Raw genomic sequence first — 22,118 nt, 5'->3', positions numbered from 1 at the left:
CAACTTAAACCATTCAAGTATCAAAATGTTCAGCTCTTTAAGGACATTATGGGACTTTTTCAGTTTTTTAATACTTGTTATATTTCTCGCCTCCACGCCACGGACCCCACATCTCAGCCCCCGAGTTGGCTAGAGACACACGGTCTTTACCGTTGGGTGCAGGTGGGGGGACTGGAGAGGGGTACACTGTCCTCACTGGCTCTGACCCGAGCAGGCAGAGTCTTGGTACCATGCCACTATCCACACCTTGGACCCCACTACTCAGCCACTGAGTGGGCTAGAGACACACAGTCTTCACCGTTGGGTGCAGGTGGGGGGGCCAGAGAAGGGTACACTGTCCTCACTGGTTCTGACCTGAGGAGGTGGAGTCTTGCTACCATGCCACATTCCATGCCACAGACCTCACAACTCAGCCCTTGAGTGGGCTAGAGACACATGGTCTTCACCGGTAGGTGCTGGGAGAATGCCCGGAGGTCAATGTCCTGTCCCCGACCAGCTCTGACCCAAGGGGGCAGAGTCTCCCAACCACGCCATGGACCCCACAACTTGGCCTCTGAGTGGGCTAGAGACACGGTCTTCACCGGTGGGTGCAGGTCGGTATCCCGGAGAGGTCTAATTGCTTAACGTATCATCCATTTGCCATTCTACATAATATGCATGCTCTCTAAGGGTCAATAAGCAGAATTTAAACAACTTGCATCTTTCAAGCTACAGGCTCAGTTCAAACCTTAAACTGCTCAGGTTGAAAAGTTTAAAAAGTTCTTTAGTTAATACAGTTCAGCTTCCAATTCTAACAGTTTCACATTTCAGCTAAGCTTCCAGGTGTTTCAACTTCCAAGCTTTTTAGCTATAAATTCCATAATTTATTCCATATTTCAGCTTTGACAGTACAGTTTATCTTCCAGCATTTGTAGCAATGAATTTAAGCTCTTAGCTTCTTTAGGTAATGCCGTTCAGATTCCAATTCTGCCAGTTTCACATTTCAGCTTCCAGGTTTTTCAGCTTCCAGGTTTTTCAGCTGTGCGGTGTGATGCATTTGAGCTTTCAGATTTTTCACATTTATGCATTTCCAACAACGCTTTTGCAATTTCTTTCAGCTGCTCAGCATTCATATGCATTTTCTACAGGAAATGCAATTTTCTAGTTTTTTTTTTTTTTTTATTATTATTTCTATTATTTTATTATTTTAATTAGAGCCCAGATCTCACCTGAGCCTGTTGCTGGACAGTTTTTATTTTATCTTTCAGCATGCCGGATGGTTTCATTAACCTAAGCTGTTCCTGGGACCACCCATCTCCCACCCACTGCTTCCAGCATGACTGTGGGAGCAACAGAATCACTGCAATGGAGGGGGAGGTGAACTGGCTGAAGGAGATGCTGAAGGAGAAGGAAGGCATCCTGCTGAACTACGTAGACCTAGCCTAAGCTAACAGGGGACAAAGACAATCATGTGTTAGCTAGAGCTTTCAAGAGTTTATGAGTTGTTTGAGGTTTGGAGGGCACATTTCGGGGGGTTGATTATGTACAGGGAGACATTTGCTTTGGAGCAAGGTTTGCAGTAGGTAGGCCCTTTAAGAAACACATTATCCCACAATGCAGCGCGCACACCGCTGTCAGCGAACTGCACTTCTGGGAGCACGCCACGCACGTGAAAGATGGATCAGGCACTCACAGCTATACACACACCCGTAATCAACGGGAACCAAGATGATGATGAGTACAACATCTTCTTGGCTTTACATTCCGCTGCCCTGCAGAGCTCACGAATCCCCTCGATATATTGGAAGAGCTTGTACTACAAACTTGCAAACGAGGTCTGAACTCCCCATGCTATGCTAATATTAGGTAGTCGGCTAAAGGTTAGCAAGCCAGCTGCAGCGAGAGAGGGGAGAGATACGACAAATTAGATAGATCAATAGATACTCTATTGATCCTGGGGCTGTGTCACAGCAGTGGCATGCTAGCTAGCTTGTTGACAATCCACAGCAGGGATTAAAACAAATGTAGCTGGACTACAGGAAAACGGCAGTGCTAGCTAGCTTGTTGACTAGCTCCTCACACGTTCTTAATATTTTCAACTTTGGGGAGAAATGTCAGTGTATAAACTATTTGGTGCAACTAACGACAACGTTAGGAGTTTAATTTCAGAGCTAGAAATGAAACGGAAGGGGTCGATCTGGCGGCGCCCCCGTGTTTCAAAACCATTCGAACAGCTTAGTTAGCTACGTTAGTTATGTCTGCTGGGTCCAGCCGCTAGTTGGCGCTAGTTGACTGTCTCTCATGTGGTCCAGGTATATGATGCTGGAGCTGTGTTTGGGATTATGCAAGTAGAAGAGGAAAAGGAAACAGAGAATGAAGATAAGATCTCCAACAACGCAGTTGAGATCACCTGTAAAGTGGTTGTGACCCAGGAGAGTGGCCTTCAAGCCTCCGATCCTACCAGGTGATGGATATAGTCACTAGGATAAACTGTGTTGTGGAAAGGAAAACTTGTCTAACCTCCTGCATCTCGCTATATCGAAGGCACCGAGTCATGGGTTACAGAAGCCTAAAACGGCCTGTCCTGGCTATTGCACACAGAACCCCTGGCTTATCTCACCCAGGTCATTCCTGCGACGAGGATATTTTGTAGGCTACAGCTGCCCTTATATATATATATATATAATATATATATATATATATATATGTGTGTATATGTATGTATTTATATGTGTATATATATATATACATATATACATACATACATAACTGCGATTGAATGTTTGTGTAAATGTTATGAATTTAGAAGTATTCTCTCTGAGACTGCTGACTCTTAACAAGCCTGTATTGCTCTCTGCGCAGTGCAAATGTTGATTAATCCTCTGGTACTAAACTGGGTGTGTGCCGTTAAATGCAGATGGTTGCCAAGTTCTCTTAGTCCCGAAAATGTGACATCCTCCTCCTGTAATATTCTAATCTACCTCCTCTCCTCGTCCTCCAGTGTGTTCTTGGTGGACCATGCATGGACGTACCGTGTGGAGCATGCCAGACAGCAGCTGGAACAGATCCCTGGCCTGCTGCACAGGATGGCTTCCCTCGTTGGGGTACCCTTCCATGGTGAGGCCCCGGACCCTGACGTTGTGGAGCTGGTCATGGAGCGCATGTGGAAGTACAACCAGACCTATCAGCTAGCCCAGGGGGTACGCACTCTGTATGCGCACACACACACACACACACACACACACACTTGTCACAAACACACACTCAGTAGGGAAACACAATCATACACAATGATGCTCATAATGCAAGTTATAAAGACCATTTCTGACAGCAACTGTTTCTTTGTCCCTCTTTTTTTCCTTGTCCTTTTCTTGCTTCTCAACAACTATATATCTGCGCTCTCTCACACACTGATGCCCCTCTCTTCCATTCTACTGTACTCTACCACCCCCCCCCGCCCCCCTCCAAATCTCTCGCCAATTCTTGTCTGGGTCAACCTGCGGCAACCCCCTCACCCTCTTCCCTCCCCACCCCCCTCTCCCCTTTTTTCGTCCCTGCCACCCTATCTCCTCCGTTGGGAAGTCTGCGGAGGATAAGGTGCCGGTGTGGTACGTCATGGATGAGTTTGGCTCCCAGGTGCAACACTCTGATCAGCCCAGCTGCTGCATGGCCCCGTTCTTCTACACCCAGAGCCAACTGGCCTTCACCGTGCTCTGGCCACTCCAGGACCTGCTGGAGGGAGGTACTCTATCTCTCTCTCACACACACACACACACACTTAGGCCAGATTCATAGTCGATGCAAACTACATAAGCGCAAGCTTCACAAGGCCACGCAAGATCTCATTGCATCCTTGCGTGTTTCATGCCGAAATTTGTCACTTGATGCAAGCAATAGTGCAATTCCTTGCGTTTCCACAAAACAAAACACAGCTCTCGAGTCATGTTGGAGCTTGCGTTCACAACGTAGCTTGCGTTGTTTACGTCGACTGAATCAGGCCTTAAAAACCCAGGGTCATGCTGAAGTTTAGAGGATTTGTTGGGGAGTTTCAATCTTTTACGCAGAACGAGAGATAAGACAGTGAAACAGACTGACAATACAGCAGTGTTTCCCACAGGATTTTGTGAGACTATGGGGGGGGAAAAAGAAAATTTAGCACATTTTAAATTTAACTGCATCAATCTGGTGCACTTGGAGAGAGAAATCAAGAAGGTACAATAACAATTTAATCATGAACACATTTGGTTATGAAAGGGGATGACATTGACAAAAAAGTCACACCCATAAAGCATGGTAAATGAGACAGAATTTTTATGTTCGGAACTTGACCTTGAGTTATTTACATGCATTTTCACATTAACTACAACCTAAGTTTCACTCTGCATAAAAAACTGATATATACACACACTGTATTTACAAAGACAAAGATAACAAATAAAAATCTACCTTTGTAAAAGACTCAATTTCCAGTATCCCAAGTAACATATGTAGTCACAGTCTAAGGGAGACTCCCATACAGCAGAGTCATAAAGAAAGAGGACAGGGTTGACAAGTGAAATGAGCAATGAGTGAAAGCAGGAGAGAAGTGTGTGTGTGTGTGTGTGTGTGTGTGTGTGTGTGTGTGTGTGTGTGTGTGTGTGTGTGTGTGTGTGTGTGTGTGTGTGTGTGTGTGTGTGTGTGTGTGTGTGAGAATGATAAGTAAGTATGGCCCCCTTTTTGCAAACGTTGCACCCTGAATCTGAGCATTGGATTACCATTAATGTTATGGAAGCTGCTGCTAGTTGTTGTGAGCTCATGAGCTAACTGGCTATCCCGCTCTCTTGGAACTGATGTGTCCAGGCAACAAGACCCATCTTAATTTATCAGACATCATTTCATGTCATTTCAATTCACAGCTATTTCAGTGGCATGAATAGCTTCCGTCCTACCAGTCCTGAACAGAAACAAGCCAGCCACGCACATAAGCCAGGCTGGACCTGGCCTGGTTAAAAACACACCCCTGAAATGGCTGTATTCTAATGGTGTTATAGACACTCCTGAGTCTAACAGTACAGTACGTCTGAGAAGAATACTATTTAACACCTCTGCCTTTTGGCGTCATTGACTTTGATGCATTTACTTGCACATATGGTTTGTTTGCTTTCGTAGTCAGAGTAGCATTGCATGTAATATATATACACTGCATGAATCTCTCATGTTTATCTAAAACATGGATCGTTCATTCTCACTTCAGAAATCTTGTCTTACATGAGTTCCAGGAAGACCATTGGAGGTGTGGTGGAAAAACTCAGTAGCAAGGTGTTCTTTGGAATGATGTTGAATGCCGAGCGCCAAAGATTAAAACAAAGTTTATTAAAGGAATACCGATACAAAGGGTTCTCTCTCTCGAGAGAGAAGGTCCGTTCCTCAGAGCACGAGTGAGGGAACGAGCCCCGAGACATCTCAGAAGTTGATACTTAGAGGATACAGATCATGTCAAAGGTCACACCCAGGAATACAAGAATACAAGTGTTATTAATGATACTATCATGTCGGTGTTTCTCATTTCCCCAAGAAGGAGAAGTATGCACCAACCCCGCCGGGCACCAGAGGCCATAAGTCAAAGAACAGTCAAGACTAAAACTGTGCCTGAAAAGGTCAAAGCTGGTTTAACATCCTTATCTGGTAAACCAGACACCAACCTCTCGTCAAGACACTGTCATTAGAATAGCATAGGAACATGGAAAAGCACATCTGGCAACAGTCTTAACAATAGGCTCCGTATGCCCACCCCAGAGGTAGGGATGAGCACATGCTAGAGAGCTTCAGTATATGACTCTGAGGAAATGGATTAGGGACATTAAGGAAGGGAAGGCCCATATAAGGTCAGGGTCTTCCCTGTAGGAGCTTCAACACACCGAGTACACAGAACACATTCCTTATTATACTGACATGATAGAGAACATGCAAAAACACAATTTCCCATTACAGAGGTCACTGAAGCCTTGCGCTTTGTTAAATAAAAAAATATATTTAATAGCACAAAGTGCCCATTCAAAATTCACCTGCCATGACACTTGTGTCCCCCTTCCATTATAGTACGTCGTAGTTGTTTTTAGCGCTTTGCTATGCATGCCCGTCGGGGCCTGTTCCCGTTTTACTAGGTTTTTGTTTAGTTTTTTTGTTTATTCTCATGAATATGTAGGCTACGACGTCACGACCATTGCAGGCGACTTGATTAACTAGTGGGGCTTGCACTCAGAGAGTGCAAGCTTTTTGAATTGGTTACTGTAGCACCACCTGTAGTTTCCTCTTTCTTCTCCAATTTCCAAAACGTTGCTAGTTTTGTGAGGACTTCCCATTCACATTCATTAACAGCCAAGCAGAGAGCAGTAGTGGAGGGAGGAGTTTCATGCATATCAGGCCGGTAGTTTTTGTTTAATCCTGTCCGCCTACAGACAGACAGACACACACACACACACACACACACACACAGACAGACAGACCGACAGGGGCGAAAACATTACCTTCCGCTCTGCGGGGCTTTGCCCCTGGGGCGGAGGTAATTACTTAATCCTTGTAATTGCAATGGACAGAATTCCAGACCTCCAGAAATCCTCCATTTTGAAACTCTTCTACATTCTCTTTTGTGGTTGGATGGAGCGCTTAGCATGAGGGGGAGGGGACTTGATGCACCAGCAAAACTACCACATACAGTAGCCAGCTTCGCCACCAAAAGGTTCGCAATATGATGGTGTGGGGTAGTCTGTATTTCAACTGGTGAGTGAATGTGAACACTTCAACTTGGTTTGCACCTACATCTCACCATCATTCTCTTCCAGAGGAAGTGACACGTGACTACGCGTACGGGGAGACCGATCCTCTGGTGCGAAGATGCCGTCTGTTGCCTTGGGTACCGGCTGACCTAGAGGGGTTCAGCGTGGCGACCCCTGAGCCCTCCGACCTCTACTATGAGGTACGGGGAAGTTCACCACTGAGCAAACAGTTTGTCGATGTTCATCCAGTAGCTTTTGACACTTTATGTCTTCAGGACAATATGATAAGAGCACTTCATAGGTCTGGGGATGAAGCGTTTCTAAGAGAAAAAGAGAAAAGAGTTAAATTCATTATTTTAACTCACATTTTGTGCCATTATTTGCCCTCTCTCTGTCCCCCACTCCCCCTCTCCTTCCATCCATCATACAGACTATCTCACAGGAGAACAAAGAAAAGTTTCCTGTGGAAATCCAGCCCTGTCATATTCCCAAAGACAAAGTCCTAAAGTGAGATCAATAATCACCAACCCTCTGTAAAGAGGCTAAGAGATGAAGATCTTAAGACGTTTTCAAGGCCTGCTCCACCGTTTTCAATCAACCGTCTGTTTCCAGGCTCGATGTCTCCATAAAGATCCGCTCAGCCTTTTACATAACTGACCTACATAATTTTCCATGATTATTTTTCACTATTTATATGACGTCATACCTTTTTGACGGAATGGGACCTCCTTATCTCTCTCCTCTAGTTTAATGCAACTGGTGTACTTAGACGACCACTCCGTAAATCTGTCATTGTGTGTGTGTGTGTGTGTGTGTTTATTCATTTTCATGGTTTGTATTGCAGGGTATACTCTGAAATGAAGCAGGTTCAAGACAACCTGACGCATCCGCGATTCCAGCTCACGGATGTAGAGGAGGAGGCGGATATCATCTGGAGATTCTCCCACATCAGAGACTACAGGTCAGACTGGGAACAAACACACGCTCCAGACACATATCAATCAATCAAAGCTTTATTTGTATAGCACATTTCATACACAGAGGCAACACAATGCGCTTTACAGAGAACAAGGGAAATAGGCATACGTCCCACCCCTACATATTCCAGAGGGAAGCAAAAAACAGTATCACCCAGGGGCCAGAAAAGTGAGCTGTAAATATTCTTCCCTGACCCCTCAACGAGGCGATCGAGTAAGCTCCTGGAGTTTGTTTGTCTAACGACTAAGAACATTTATAAAGCAATAAATTACTTTAAATTACATTTTCAGAGTAAGAAGGGCTAAAGACATCATAGGAGAGACATGGCAAGCACTGGTGTCTGTGTGTCTGTGTCTGTGTCTGTGTCTGTGTCTGTCTGTGTCTGTGTGTGTGTGTGTGTGTGTGTGTGCGTGCGTGCGTGCGTGCGTGCGTGCGTGCGCGTGATTGTGAAAGTGCCTGGGCCCAGATAGAGGTTGGGGTAGGGTGTGCACTAATGGAAAATTTTGTTTTTATATGTTCTCTATATGCTTGTACTCGTACAGGGAAAAACCCTGACCTTTGAAGTGACCTTCCATTCCCACATGTGTATTCTTGTATCCTATTCCCTAGACGATTGTATGCCGGTGCTCCCAGACATGCGCTCACTTCTCTTCTCTTCTCTTCTCTTCTCTTCTCACGAGTTCTCTTTTATGTTTTCTGGGTCTATTGTATGACTGGTGTATGAGATGGGCTGTCCCATGTTCACTCCCATGTTCTGTGACAGTCCCTTTATGAGTGATGAGTGTCTGGCCTCGCCAGATAGGGGTGTGAAACCAGTTTTGGGCTGTTCAGGCCTGGTTTAGCCGTGACAGTTCTTTGACTTATGGCCTCCTGTGCCTGGCGAGACTGGCACATACTTCCCTTTCTCAGAGAACTGAGGAACACCCACATGACAGTATCATTAATAACACTTGTACTCATATTTGACCTTTGACATGATGTGCATCCTATATATACTGTGTACCCAACGCAGAATGCAGACAAAAACGCAAACACTGTCAATCCACGCACGCATTCTCCTCAGGCCCCCAGGGTGAGGGAGCTCCTCCACCAACAGGGCACTCTTTCCATTAGAGAACACACCACCTGATGAGATGTCTTAATGGTCGGTATGAATGTCGGTGGCGGGGCGGCTGTGGCTCAGGAGGTAGAGTGGGTCGTCCAGGGCCGGCGGTTCGAATCTCGGCTCCTCCTCTCCCAAAATTGCTCCCAATGGGCAGGGTAGCACCTTGTATGGCAGCTGCCCTTATTGGTGTGTGAATGCGTGTGTGAATGGGTGAATGAGAGGTCATTGTAAAGTGCTGTTTGAGAGAAACCAATTGCCGCTTGTTGTTTTGAGACTTTTGATGTCTATTGTTGAGGAATTTACATTCAAACACCTTAAACCTTTGTCCTCTCACTTCTCTTGTAATTCATCACCTCCCCCCAAGTATTCACATAGCTGTGCTAACATACAAAATGGCTTCCAGAAGGCCATCTGTCTGCTCCAGAATAACCATCCTTTGTCCCTTTGTCCCTCTTAGAAACTACCGCCTTTTTCTCATGTCACGTGTCTGTACTCTTGACCACGCCTGCCATTTCATATGTGCAATGCAGTAGCCAATCACATCCTTGAGGGACCTTACCTTTGTTTTGATTGCATATAAGGCACAGCCAAACCCATAAACGGCACTTCGCTGACGAAACCACCCTTGTTGCGTTTTCAGGAAGTCCTTGCGCTCGTATGTTTGTCACAATAAACCAGACTTAACCTTTTGAACGAATCTTGGTAAATTATTTTTGACTAGATCAGTTAAAATACCATCACACTATCTGTCTTGCATTCAATTGATCCGTAATAAAGAACTAGAGAAACGAGAGAATGGCTGTTCCATACACGTGATGCTTTGTTTATTAACAGAACATCCTGGGTTGCATTGCAAAACAACTGAAACCTCAAGGCAGTGTTTCCTGCGGAACTGATCTCTTGGTGTGGTGGTGTGTGAAATAAAGATTTCGAAACCAAAGCAGGGGATCGGAGACCGCCCTTCTTCCTCCCTTGTTCCTCTCTCCTGTCCCCTTCCTATAAGTAGGCCTATAAAGATGGCCTAACTTATCTCTTAAGGCTGGTAAAGTCCTAGAGCTTAAAATGTAATTACATGTAACTAGACGGGATAAAACAGTAACCACACAGGCACTTAATAAATCATATGGTTTATAGACATATTTTAATCAGATGTATTGTAGGTTACCATAACAGCAGGTGTTATAATGGTAACACCTGCTGTTTTCCGTTATTTTGATTGTTACTTTTTAGGTGGCTGGAGGAACATTAACGCAAGCTAGTGTTAGTTCAGCCAGCCAAAAAGACCGTCGCACAATCCACCAGGCAGCGCTGCACCTGACTCGCACGGAAGTTGCAAAACCTACTCGCGCGTGTGGTGTATGTCTCCTTGACAACGCTCGCTTGAAGGGCTGACTGACGGACAGACAGACAGACAGACAGACAGACAGACAGACAGACAGACAGACAGACAGACAGCAGCGCGTAGCTCAAATGGAGCAGCTCCGCTTCGGCTCAAACTGGATTTTCAGATAACGTTACGTAACGTTAGCAACACAAGGCCAATTTATCATATTCATTTTTTACTTGTCCGATCAGACAACTGCATGAGGCATTCCTCTTGGCCGAACAGAGTTTACTGGTCCCTGGGAAGCGGGCAAAACTGTTAGCCTACTACAGGTAGCTTGCGTTGTTCCTTAATCCCCCGGTGTGAATCATGGCTAGCCGGCAATAACCTAGCCTACCTGACTGGTCTCATCATTCTCCTCTCTCTTCCTCTTCAATAACCTAGCCTACCTGACTGGTCTCATCATTCTCCTCTCTCTTCCTCTTCAATAACCTAGCCTACCTGACTGGTCTCATCATTCTCCTCTCTCTTCCTCTTCAATAACCTAGCCTACCTGACTGGTCTCATCATTCTCCTCTCTCTTCCTCTTCAATAACCTAGCCTACCTGACTGGTCTCATCATTCTCCTCTCTCTTCCTCTTCAATAACCTAGCCTACCTGACTGGTCTCATCATTCTCCTCTCTCTTCCTCTTCAAAAATCGTCGTATGCCCATCTGGAAAATTGTATTGATATATCAGGGTTATATGATCCGCTAGTTGTCATCAAGGAATTATAAAACCAAAGGCTTGACCAATGTGCTTGAGATGGGCAGGAGCTGTCGGCACGTCTAACTGTAGCTATAACAGCACTTAGATTACTAACATAAATATATTTTAGACAGTAGGCTAGGCATTTTGAGGAGTAGGCCTAGGTGCCAGCACCAGTGTTTGGCCCAATCCTATCTTTCGTTGTAACCTCATGCCGCTCACTGAAGAAAAAATCCCTTCACGCGCCGAGTCTTCCGATCACCTCAGCAAGGAGCGGCACAGAGCGCGCGGCCTATAGGCTCTTTATTGAAAATAAATAGTCCTAATGTGGGCGTGACAGTGGTTTTGAAAGCGCATTTAGGCAGAAATATTTAGAAAGTTTTATTTATATATAGCCTAATTTGTATTATTGTTTTTTTTGTATCAAATGTTTGGTTGGCAAGGATCTTGCAGTGGCGGTGCGCCACGGCAAAACCTTACCAGCGGAAACGCTGCCTCAAGGATTACACAGCTTTTAAGGCATTGGTTACACATTGTTGATATCAGAATAGGAGAGAGAGAGATGTGAACTAAATTCGTATTGGCTACACAGAAATCACACCAAATGTGGGGGTTGATTTCAGGATGACCTTAACCCAAGTTGACACAGGGCCAACCCAGTGTATCCTGTTGACAAGCTGTGGTGGAAATTTCCAGGCAAAGGGAGAGCAGTGGTCAGCGGTCTAATATTAGGATAGTTAGATTAGGGATCAACAGGTCAGATATCATGTGGGGGAAAGGTTGAGACTACTTAACTAATCTGTGTGCATTCTCTACTGATTGACTTGCTGTGTCTTTCTGTATTTGAATCCGCCATTCTTCAGGCCTGAACAAATTAAAAAATTCTCCCTTCTGAGGGACGGTGTGGTGATTTCAAGGTTCCTACATTGAGTAATTCTTACACAGGCCCAGCCCCTTTCCTCCCTAGCCTGACTGTCTCCATCAGGTCTGATGAGTTTTGAGAGAATTGTGCTGTAACATCTAATCACGTTGTATTGTACTAAGGGACACTGAGCTAGAGAGTTCAGATGGCTGCCTGTGTGTGTGCGCTGTAGAGGCCCAGGGGAGAAGGGGTCGGCAAGGGTCACTCGAGTGCTGCAGCTGGTAAATTTATGTTCACAGAACTAGGGAGGTGCATTCTTCTGGAGTAAGATTATGTCTAGTAGATTAACAAACTGTCTGAGTACATTATGCTGGACAGATAGTGTCGTGTATTAATTTGATTAGGCCCTAATTAGACCCAACCCTTTGTTCTAATCAAGATGATATTATACATGTTTATTGAATAAAAGAGTTCAAGCCAGAGCAGCAGAATAGTATCAGGAGAGTTTTCATGAGGGAGGGGGAGTCACGAGGAGAATCATGTGAGACGCCAGGTGTCATGGAAACGAGAAATTGAAACATTTAAATCAGATAACATTGATTCAAGCAAGAAACATTGAAACAACATATCGTGGGACAGCAGGTGTTCCTCCCTTAAGAACTCCTGAAGAAATGCCTCACGGAAAGGATGGGGAAGTTGAACGAGTGCTACTGGTCTCTGCAAGGGAAATGCAAGGGACAAAACTACATTGTGCTGAGTGCTTCCCAACATCTGCGGCGGAATTACCGAGTCATATGGGGTTACCAAGAGGTACATTACGATGACTGGTTGAATGACACCCTACCCTGGGTGTGGAAAGTTCCGGTCGATTACCTTAAGAGCAATGTCTATGGACCTGTCAGACGCGGGGATGTTCTCACAGGCCCATACAGACTTGATATGTATGTCCAGAAACTCCCAACCCCAGCCGAGCTACGAGCGGTGCCAACGGATGACTTCAAGAAGATTGATGAATGTGTAGCCCGAAAACTGCATGAGCAGCTTAATGACACATATTACGTCAATGAAGAGAGTTCACCCCGGTGCGAACTATGGCAGGTCTGGGAAAATGGATGGGGGGAATGGAAATCCAACTGTGATGCCGTCTTGGGTAACCTCACGGTTAAGGGGACGTTGCAAGCGTGGCCTGAGAGCTATGCTAGGGATAAAACAACGACATGGTATGGTTGGCAGGAGAAGGAAGTGAAGGAATGGGTCTTTCTGTGTCTTACGCCCGAACAAAGCTATTGGGCTAAGTATCAGAACCTGGGTACCGTCTACTCCAAATTCCGTAAGATATGGCCTGCTATAGTGTACCGTGAGCAGTGGTATGTGGAGCCACGGCCTTGGAAGATGACATGTGATACCGCTAACACAACATGCGTGATTGAACTTGCCCGGTCTGACTGCTCTCAGCTCCCTGCTTGGGAGAGTGCATGTACGGAGTGGTATGATGACGAATACCCTACCTACTATCAGGGGGCGAAATGGACACGAGCTGTCAACGGGTCATGCAGACGAACAGTAGAATCCCGTGACGGTGGATGTACTAAGGCCCTCTTAGGCCGTATGGCTGAGAGAAAGAATCCTGATAACGTTAACTGGCAGGTAATTCCATACGTGGGTGATCCATCCTATGTAAGGGCTGAAGGACATGCCTTCCGTCGAAGCCTCTGTGAGCTTTGGTACGCAAAGGGTGTTGGGAAGGAGTATGAATGAAAATCTAACTGGGTTAATTTAGAGAATCAAAAGAACATGAGAGTGGTCGATTCAAGCTGGTTTAAAACAAAGACACTAGTTTTATTCTAGTATGACGATTTGCAAACCGGATTCTGAAACAGGAAGTGTTTCCCTCATCATAATGGTCGGACTGGAACAGTGCAGGACGTCTTATAGCATGGTAGAGGAAGTGACGTCAAGCAGGGACAAACGGTACAGGGAAATGATGTCACACAGAGCAAATGGTGTTTTTAAACAGACTGATTCAATGGGAACGGATTAGAAAGAAGTTTCACAGAGGTTGTAAAATAATAAACTTAGAGAAGATCAATCAAGTAGGAAAACAGAAAGGAACAAATTGGGGGTAACACATTGGTGATACTGAAATTTCATTAACAGAGTCTACTTAAGAGTAACACCAAAACCTTGGGAGTTGATTAGGAGAACGGCAGCCACACAGGCAGGCAGAGAGAGGGATTTAGACCACGCTGAGAGTGTCTATTCCCTACAAACACAATCCGGTTGCGGGAACGTCTTAACAACGTGCTCTATTAGGTGTCGCATCATCCGCTCCAAGTGACGAATTTACACGACCGTGCACGTAAACGCGGTATCTGCCAATAAGGCGCCCGCAGCGTCAAAACGTCACGTTGTGGATATGTTGCAGTTATGGCTAAAAACGTCTCAGCGTGGGCAGGAAGTAACGTCGTAGACGTACTCAGCTGAGACGTGACGTATGTACAACATATACAGTATAAAAACATACATATACGTTCTAAAAACATACAACATATACGTTCTAAAAACAAAAATGAAACACAGTAAGCATCCTGTGGCAGGCAGACAGGGAACAGACAGTTGTATCCCACAAAAAAACAAGGTAAAATTATTTACAAATAAGGCATCCATCCTGACGGGCTGGGGAGGGAGGTCTGGGGAGGCCGGGGAGACAGCCTGGGCTGGAGGTCACATGCTGGATGCTGAACATCTGTAATAAACCTATATCTGTCACCGTTTCCTATCCTGTGTTGGAGTGAATTCTTCAGTGATTCTTCATTTCACAAGAAGACCAGACTAAATGTGGTTATAGTTAGGTGATGCTGCACCCCTTTATTGAACTTTAAAAAACACAACGTGTCAAGTAGACATCAAAAGCCAACAGGTACACTTGACATTACTTTGTCGTCTTCCAACAGGAAGTTGAGTGAGGAGAGGCCACATGTCATGGTCAACCAGTTTCCGTGTGAGACCATTGTCACAGTGAAGGACTGTCTGGCTGCCGTGTCGAGGAGGGCCCTCGGGGGCCTGGGGGCCGAGTGGCTTCCTGAGACGTTCAATCTGCAGACGGAGCTGCCCCAGTTTACTACACTGTACCTGCAGAGACAAGAGAGGTCAGAATGGGATGCTTGAATAAATTAATGTCATTTATGTCTTTTTATCCAAACAGAAAGGTTCAGTGTGTGAGTGTCTGTGTGTGTGTGTGTGTGTGTGTGTGTGTGTCTGTCTGTCTGTCTGTCTGTCTGTCTGTCTGTCTGTCTGTCTGTCTGTCTGTCTGTCTGTCTGTCTGTCTGTCTGTCTGTCTGTCTGTCTGTCTGTCTGTCTCTGTCTGTCTGTCTCTGTCTGTCTGTCTCTGTCTGTCTCTGTCTGTCTCTGTCTGTCTCTGTCTGTCTGTCTGTCTGTCTGTCTGTCTGTCTGTCTGTCTGTGTGCGTGCGTGCGTGCGTGCGTGCATATGTGTGTGTGTGCGTGCTTGTCTTTGTCTTTCCTGCAGGGGAGAGGACAACCACTGGATTTGTAAGCCCTGGAATCTGGCTCGTGGACTTGACACACACATCACTAAAAACCTGGACTACATCATCAGACAGAGAGAGAGCACACCTAAGGTAACACACACCATGGCAGTTTAGTTTTATAACCTGAAATGAATAAACCTAAAATGACTTTGCAGGCTGCTCTTCCTCATCCAATGTTGGGTTCCCCAGACTAACGGTCAGGGGAACAGACCCGTTGACACGTTGCCACTAGAGGATGTGGGTATGAGTATGAAATTGGCGGTAAAATGTGACTCATGTCACCGACTAAAGTTCAAGTTGAATGTAGTTTAGGTACGTTTCTAGAAGGATGATTAATAGGGTGTGACTAAGAGCATAGTCTAGTGCTAAAGCCAAAGTGCAAGAGTAGCAAAATATAAATACATTAGGTGCTTAAGAGGAAGGATCCGGGTAGTACTGCTTGAAGAGATGAGTTTAGAGCCTGAGGCAAAAGATGGGCAGCGACTGCTGTCCTGACGCCAGTGGGCAGTTCATTCCACCACTGCGGGGCCAGGACAGAAAGGAGCAGGGGGACCTGAAGGTAGGAGGGAGCTGTTCCTCTCATTGCCCTGTAGGCTGGCACCAGAGTTTTAAACTGGGTGCAAGCTGCTACAGGGAGCCAGTGTAGAGAACGGAGAAGGGAAGTGTCATGGAATTTTGTTATTTATATCCTATGAAGTAATGTCTGAATCTGATCAACCTTTAGAAATATAGCAGAATAATGATGTGAAACAAGCATGACTTTATACCCACAATGACAGCAAGTTGACTTATGTCCCCAAGGCCTGGGAAGGCTGGTACCCACTTCCCCTCGTGGCCTGGTCTTTGAAATCAAGAGTTTAACATGTTTTTGAATGATTTTTCACGGTGCCCAACCACATCCATTGTATGACCAAAACGGTGGCAGAGCAATTATCAGACTTTCTTCTTTCAGACTAACTTTTTGATCTGAACCATTGTATATGGTCATAAGTCACCTTAAAACAGGGCTAAACATGACTTTTCCCTTTACTACTCCTTTAACTCATGAGAGGCTGTGGTATATCACCAGTATGCCACAGGTTGTGCTGCGGTCATACACACGAGGTGCAGCTGTGAGTGAGGGGCAGGGCCTGGGACCATCTGGATCAAAAGAGAGTCGTTTAGGATTTCCACAGATAAGACTGGCATTCCATAGGAAGAGGGGGGTTGATGATCAGACCACTGATATGGGCCGTCTCCCAGACCCTCTTAATCTTCTGGTTTTACAACCTCTGGGAGGACAGAACAAGGGGGGTTAAAACTCCCCTGTTGTGCTGCAATGTAAATGTATGAATACAATTCCTACTCTTACTAGGGGCGACTGTAGCTCAGTTGGTAGAGCGGGTCGTTCAATGATCTAGTTTGAATCACAGCTCCGACTGTCCACATGTCGAAGTGTCCTTGAGCAAGACACCTAACCCCAAATTGCTCCCAATAAGCAGGTTAGCACCTTGCATGGCAGCTACCGCCATTGGTGTGTGAATGTGTGTGTGAAGGGGTGAAGGAGAGGCCATTGTAAAGCGCTTGTGAGTGCCGCTAAGGTGGAAAATCGCTATATAAGTGCAGTCCATTTACTACCCTTGATCCAAGGATGGGGCAGGTCCCCATAAATTAACTGTGGAGGGAACAGCTTTTTGGTTTACTGAGTCAGGTCTTTCAAAGACGTCAAAACACGTTTTCATTCCAATAATACTCTAATTCTTCAGTCACACAAAGAACAAAGCAACTTCTTCAAAGTTGTACATCATTACATTACAGTCATTTAGCTGACGCTTTTATCCAAAGTGACTAACAATAATTGCATTTAACGTAGGAAAGTGTATCTCTTCGCCATCACGCCACTATCCACGCCACGGACCCCACAACTCAGCCCTCGAGTGGACTAGAGACACAGGGTCTTCACTGGTGGGGGCAGGTGGGTGGCCCTGAGAGAGGTACACTGTCCACGACCAGCTCTGACCCGAGGGGGCGGGGTCTCGCCATCATGCCACTATCCACGCCACGGATCCTACAATGTTATGGAAGCTGCTTCTAGTTGTTGTGAGCTCATGAGCTAACTGGCTATCTCACTCTTATTGTGCAGGATTAGCATTGGAAGCATTGGAACTGATGTGTCCAGGCGACAAGACCTATCTTAATTTATCAGACATCATTTTATGTCATTTCAATTCACAGTTATTTCAGAGGCATGACTAGCTTCCGTCCTACCAGTCCTGGTTGTGGACTGTGAGAGAAACAGTGTGTGCTCATGAAATTAGGAATAACAGGATACTCCTTACCATGAAGCTGGGTCACTCTGACCCAGCTTGTCTGAAGGTGTAATTCAATCAACATAGTATATGAAGAACTGTATAAAAGGGCTGTGTATGCTGTGGTGGAAAAACTCAGAAGCAAGGTGTTCTTTGGAATGATGTTGAATGCAGAGCGTCAAGGAGTAAAATCAAAGTTTATTAAAGAAACCTTTGTACCGTTATTTCTCGAGAAAAGGTCCATTCCTCAGAGCAAGAGAACGAGCCCCGAGACACATCAGGGGTCGATACTTATAGGATGCACATCATGTCAAAGGTCAAATATGAATACAAGTGTTATTAATGATACTGTCATGTGGGTGTTCCTCAGTTCTCTAGGAAAGGGGAAGTATGTACCAGTCTTGCCAGGCACAGGAAGGCCATAAGTCAAAGAACTGTCATGGCTAAAACCAGGCCTGAACAGCCCAAAACTGGTTTCACATCCCTATCTGGCGAGGCCAGATGCTCACCACTCATCGAGGCACTGTTATTAGAACATGGAAGTGAACATGGGTCAGCACACCTGGTGACAGTCATACAATAGACCCAGGATACACATAGAGAGTTCAGGGTGAGCACATGACAGGAGTGCCGGTCATACGATCATCACTTTAAGGGTCAGGGTTTTTCCCTGTACGGGTACGAGCATATAGAGAACATACAGAACACATTTCTCACAATGCTGACATGACAGAGAACATGCAAAAACATTTTCCCATTACAATGATGAATGATTTGCTGTGTCGCTGTGGAGAGCGCAGTGTCATATAAGAACTCAACAGCTAAGTTACATTTGGGGTGGACGGGGACATGGGAACATACTGCGGCTCGGCCGTGTCTACAGGCTTTGCACACACATGTAAAACAACACAAGATATTTGCATAACTTGGTGTTGTTTGCAGGGCTTGGGATCCTTCACTATTTACAAAAAAATGGTACCGACAGTGGACAACGATATTCCAACACGACACTCTCTTTCTCTCTCCTCTCTCTCTCTCTCTCTGTTGAGCTCTCTCTCTCTGTCTCCCTCCCTGATTTCTCTTTCCCCAATGTCTCCCTCTGTCTCTCCCTGCCTCTCTGTCTCTTTTCCTGTCTCTCTCCCTGATGTCTCTCTTCCTGTCTCTCCCTGATGTCTCCCTCTGTGTCTCCCTCCCTCTTTCTGTCTCCCTTCCTGTCCGTCTCCCTGATGTCTTTCCCTGTCTCTCTCTGTCTCTTCCTGATGTCTCTCTCTATCTGTCTCTCCCTGATGTCTCTCTCTGTTTCTCCCCCTGTCTCTGTCTCAGGTGGTGTGTAAGTACCTGGAGGAGCCGGTGCTGTTTCACAGGGAGGACCTGGGGATGGTGAAGTTTGACATCCGTTACATGCTCCTGCTGCGGTCTGTGCAGCCCCTCAGACTCTACGCCTACAACGTCTTCTGGCTGCGCTTCGCCAACAGGTCGGACACGCGCACACACACACACACACGGTTTTCTGTTGACCGGTAATGACCAGTTTTTGTCCGTGAAAATCTGTTGAATTACGACATTTAAATCTGTCCGGTCATAATGTCCGGTGAAAATAATTCCCTCTAAGCACAATTTGAATTTGATTAAAATAGGCTAAAATTTAATTTCCACATATTCTGATTCTTTCTATATAAAAAAAAATTATATTCATTTTTTATGTGTAGGCTATAGGCCTATGCAATGAATAAAACAGCCGTATCATAGCCTGCCTTGCAGACCACCATAGCGAGCGAGAGGTCAGGCTACCATAGTGTGTATAGCTTAACCATAATGTCTAGATAATAAATCTAGACTACATGAATTGTGGTATTTCTTTATATAGCCCAGCCTGCCTATCAATTGTTAATCAATGAACAGTTATGTCCCCCTAATCCTCCGAGTGCGAATAAGTAGGCTATGATTTGACAGGCAGCTCTAAAGGCTTTCCTGATCAATGAGACATGGTTATAAAAATGACCTTCTTATATTGATGAAAAGGGTAAAACTGCAAAGAGAAAATAGAAAACTCACATTACTGTCGTTAATCCCAAACAAACAGAATCCTCCTCACAGACCCAGGGTGACGTCTTAACTTGGTAGAAGTCGTGTGTTTCTCATTACCACCTGTCGTAAATGAACTGATGGTTGAACATAGGGGATGTGCCAGTGTATGGTGGCGCCTTAAAAGGCTGACGACATACACAATTTGTTTAGTTCTACGAGGCCTATCTACGAGAAACGGACCTAAATAGGCCTTTGTAGTACTCCTGCGTTTTGCAACCAAGAGGGGGGGTCAACTATAACCGTCTCAAACAAAAGGCAGGGGGGAATGAGTATCTCCATGGAAGCAGAGCACCCTCTTGAGACCACACCTCCCATAGCAATTTCATCACTGCAACTCATCCCCTGTCTGTGCGTGCGTGTGTAGGCAAAGACATTCAACCGCTTGTCAGTTACACTTAACTCTTAGACCAACTCCCAAAATCAATGAGCTGGTCTGGTTCGTTATTTCCCAACAGGATTTGTGGGTGTGGGCATTCAACCGTCAGATCGGTTTAACTCTTAGTTAGAGGTCATGTTTGGGGTTATGCAATGTAAGTTTAGACAAATCATCTTATTTTTTACCGGTACACTTTTTAGTCAAATAAAGTATTTTCATTAACTAAGTAAGTTTTGATCAGTAATAAAAGCTTCACCCACTCTGGGTTGGTACAAATGATTTCCTCAAAAACAGTTGGCAGGATGAGAAACTTCCCGTCTACCACTCTTTGGTTACTGTGGATACCTGGACTTAGGCCCACAGTTAAGAGTGAAGTCTAAGAGTTGAGTCCATTTTCTTATATTGACACGAAGGTGCATCTCCTTGTCACCCGTCACCTCTCTGCATATTGCCAACTATCCCTATTCTGCTCACTCGGCATGTGTGGTTTTCCACTGCCTGTCTGACTCGTGTTGTGATTTAATTTGATTTAGCTCCCCTTCATTTTAATCATCTCATTTATATCTCATATTGTAATCATAATCATCATATGGTATAAACTGTTTTAGACAGCTAAACACTGATTTAGCAATACGAATCTGCTTAGAGTAATACCAGATGTGACCACTGGGAGATGTAGCAACAAAGATCTGCTCAGAGTAAATACCAGATGTGACCACTAGGAGGTTTTTGTGCATGGCTGTAATCCACGTAATATGGGAGCGAATGTTGAAGTTATCCTTTTGTTTTCTCCTTCTCGTTTCTGATCATCTCTCTCCCTCCTGGCCTGTCAAAAGTTTGAGTTATCTGTGCATCGGCTTGGAGTTTATTGTCCATTAGGCAGTCCCCTCTCTCCTGATCACCCCGTTTTCTCCTGACCATCTCTTTTTCCCCCTGGTCTGTCGAGCTGAGTTACCGTTACTGTCAAAGTTGAGTTATATGTGCACCTGCTTGGAGTTAAAGGAGTAGTAAAGGGAAAATGCATGTTTAGCCCTATTTTAAGGTTACTTATGATCATATACAATAGTTCAGATCAAAACGTTGACAAAGCTAGCATTTTCAAGAAAGTTGATAATTGCTCTACCACCGTTTTGGTCATACAATGGATGTGGATGGGCATCTTGAAAAATCATTCAAAAACATGTTAAACTCTAGAATTCAAAGACAAGAAGCTCACCGAGGGTGTAATTGGTGTCTGTTGGTGTTCTGACATCAAATTCACCACAAAGTATGAATCCTGTAGGGTTTTATTCTTCATTTTATGAAATCCATTGACTTGTATTGAAGCGACCGTTGTAGATGTGTAGATCAATCCGCAGAGGGGATTCAGGAAGCGGAACTACTTACGGTAGCTATTGTTTGTTGTTTATGTTGCTAGGCTACCTAGTTTGCGGAAGTTTACACATGTACAGTATGTGCTGCGACTAAATAGTTCTATGCTAAATATTTTAAAAAAGCCTTTCCAGATTAACTAGAATCTTACTTTATGGTGAATTATATGTCAGAACGCCAACTAACACCTAGGAGAGTTTCTTGTCTTTGAAATCGAGAGTTTAACATGTTTTTGAATGATTTTTCAAGATGCCCATCCACATCCACTGTATGACAAAACGGTGGTAGAGCAATTATCCGACTTTCTCAAAAGTGCTAGTTTTGTCAACGTTTTGATCTGAACCATTGTATATGATCATAAGTAACCTTAAAACAGGGCTAAACATGCATTTTCCCTTTACTACTCCTTTAACATGCATATTGGACACAAGACACACAGTACAGAGTTGTGGAAGAAAACTTCACTCTTCACACTTGGTGGTGATGAATCAAAAGCCAACTAAAGGTATCAGGCTGCCTGTTTGTGTAAGAGGCCTCGTGGAAAAGGGTCAGGAAGGGTCACCTGTGGGCTACAGCAAGGGAGATTTCAACCTTTCAAACCTAGGGATTTACACTTTTTTGGGGTTCAGGTTACATTCCATCTGGTGGATAAACGAGGGGAAGCTGGGGTCGGGAGGATGTTTAGGCACCATGGG

General features: G+C 45.0%; 1 protein-coding gene across 1 annotated transcript in view; it reads left to right on the top strand.

Annotated features, from left to right (window-relative positions):
• The first annotated feature begins 1,687 nt into the window (after window positions 1–1,687).
• Window positions 1,688–22,118, top strand: part of ttll12 (tubulin tyrosine ligase-like family, member 12) — a 28,966-nt gene continuing 8,535 nt past the window's right edge. The window contains exons 1-10 of the mRNA XM_084448152.1: window positions 1,688–1,814; window positions 2,292–2,443; window positions 2,981–3,179; window positions 3,562–3,721; window positions 6,801–6,934; window positions 7,165–7,241; window positions 7,579–7,695; window positions 14,706–14,900; window positions 15,279–15,390; window positions 18,912–19,063. Coding sequence (XP_084304278.1) covers window positions 2,322–2,443; window positions 2,981–3,179; window positions 3,562–3,721; window positions 6,801–6,934; window positions 7,165–7,241; window positions 7,579–7,695; window positions 14,706–14,900; window positions 15,279–15,390; window positions 18,912–19,063 — 1,268 coding nt within the window. The 5' untranslated portion in view covers window positions 1,688–1,814; window positions 2,292–2,321. The remainder of the gene's footprint in view (window positions 1,815–2,291; window positions 2,444–2,980; window positions 3,180–3,561; window positions 3,722–6,800; window positions 6,935–7,164; window positions 7,242–7,578; window positions 7,696–14,705; window positions 14,901–15,278; window positions 15,391–18,911; window positions 19,064–22,118) is intronic.

The sequence above is a fragment of the Borostomias antarcticus genome (genome assembly GCF_949987555.1).
Source record: "Borostomias antarcticus genome assembly, chromosome: 13".
Taxonomy (NCBI): Eukaryota; Metazoa; Chordata; class Actinopteri; order Stomiiformes; family Stomiidae; genus Borostomias; species Borostomias antarcticus.
The sequence above is the reverse complement of the archived record's forward strand: the minus strand, read 5'-3'. Positions and strand labels throughout refer to the sequence as shown.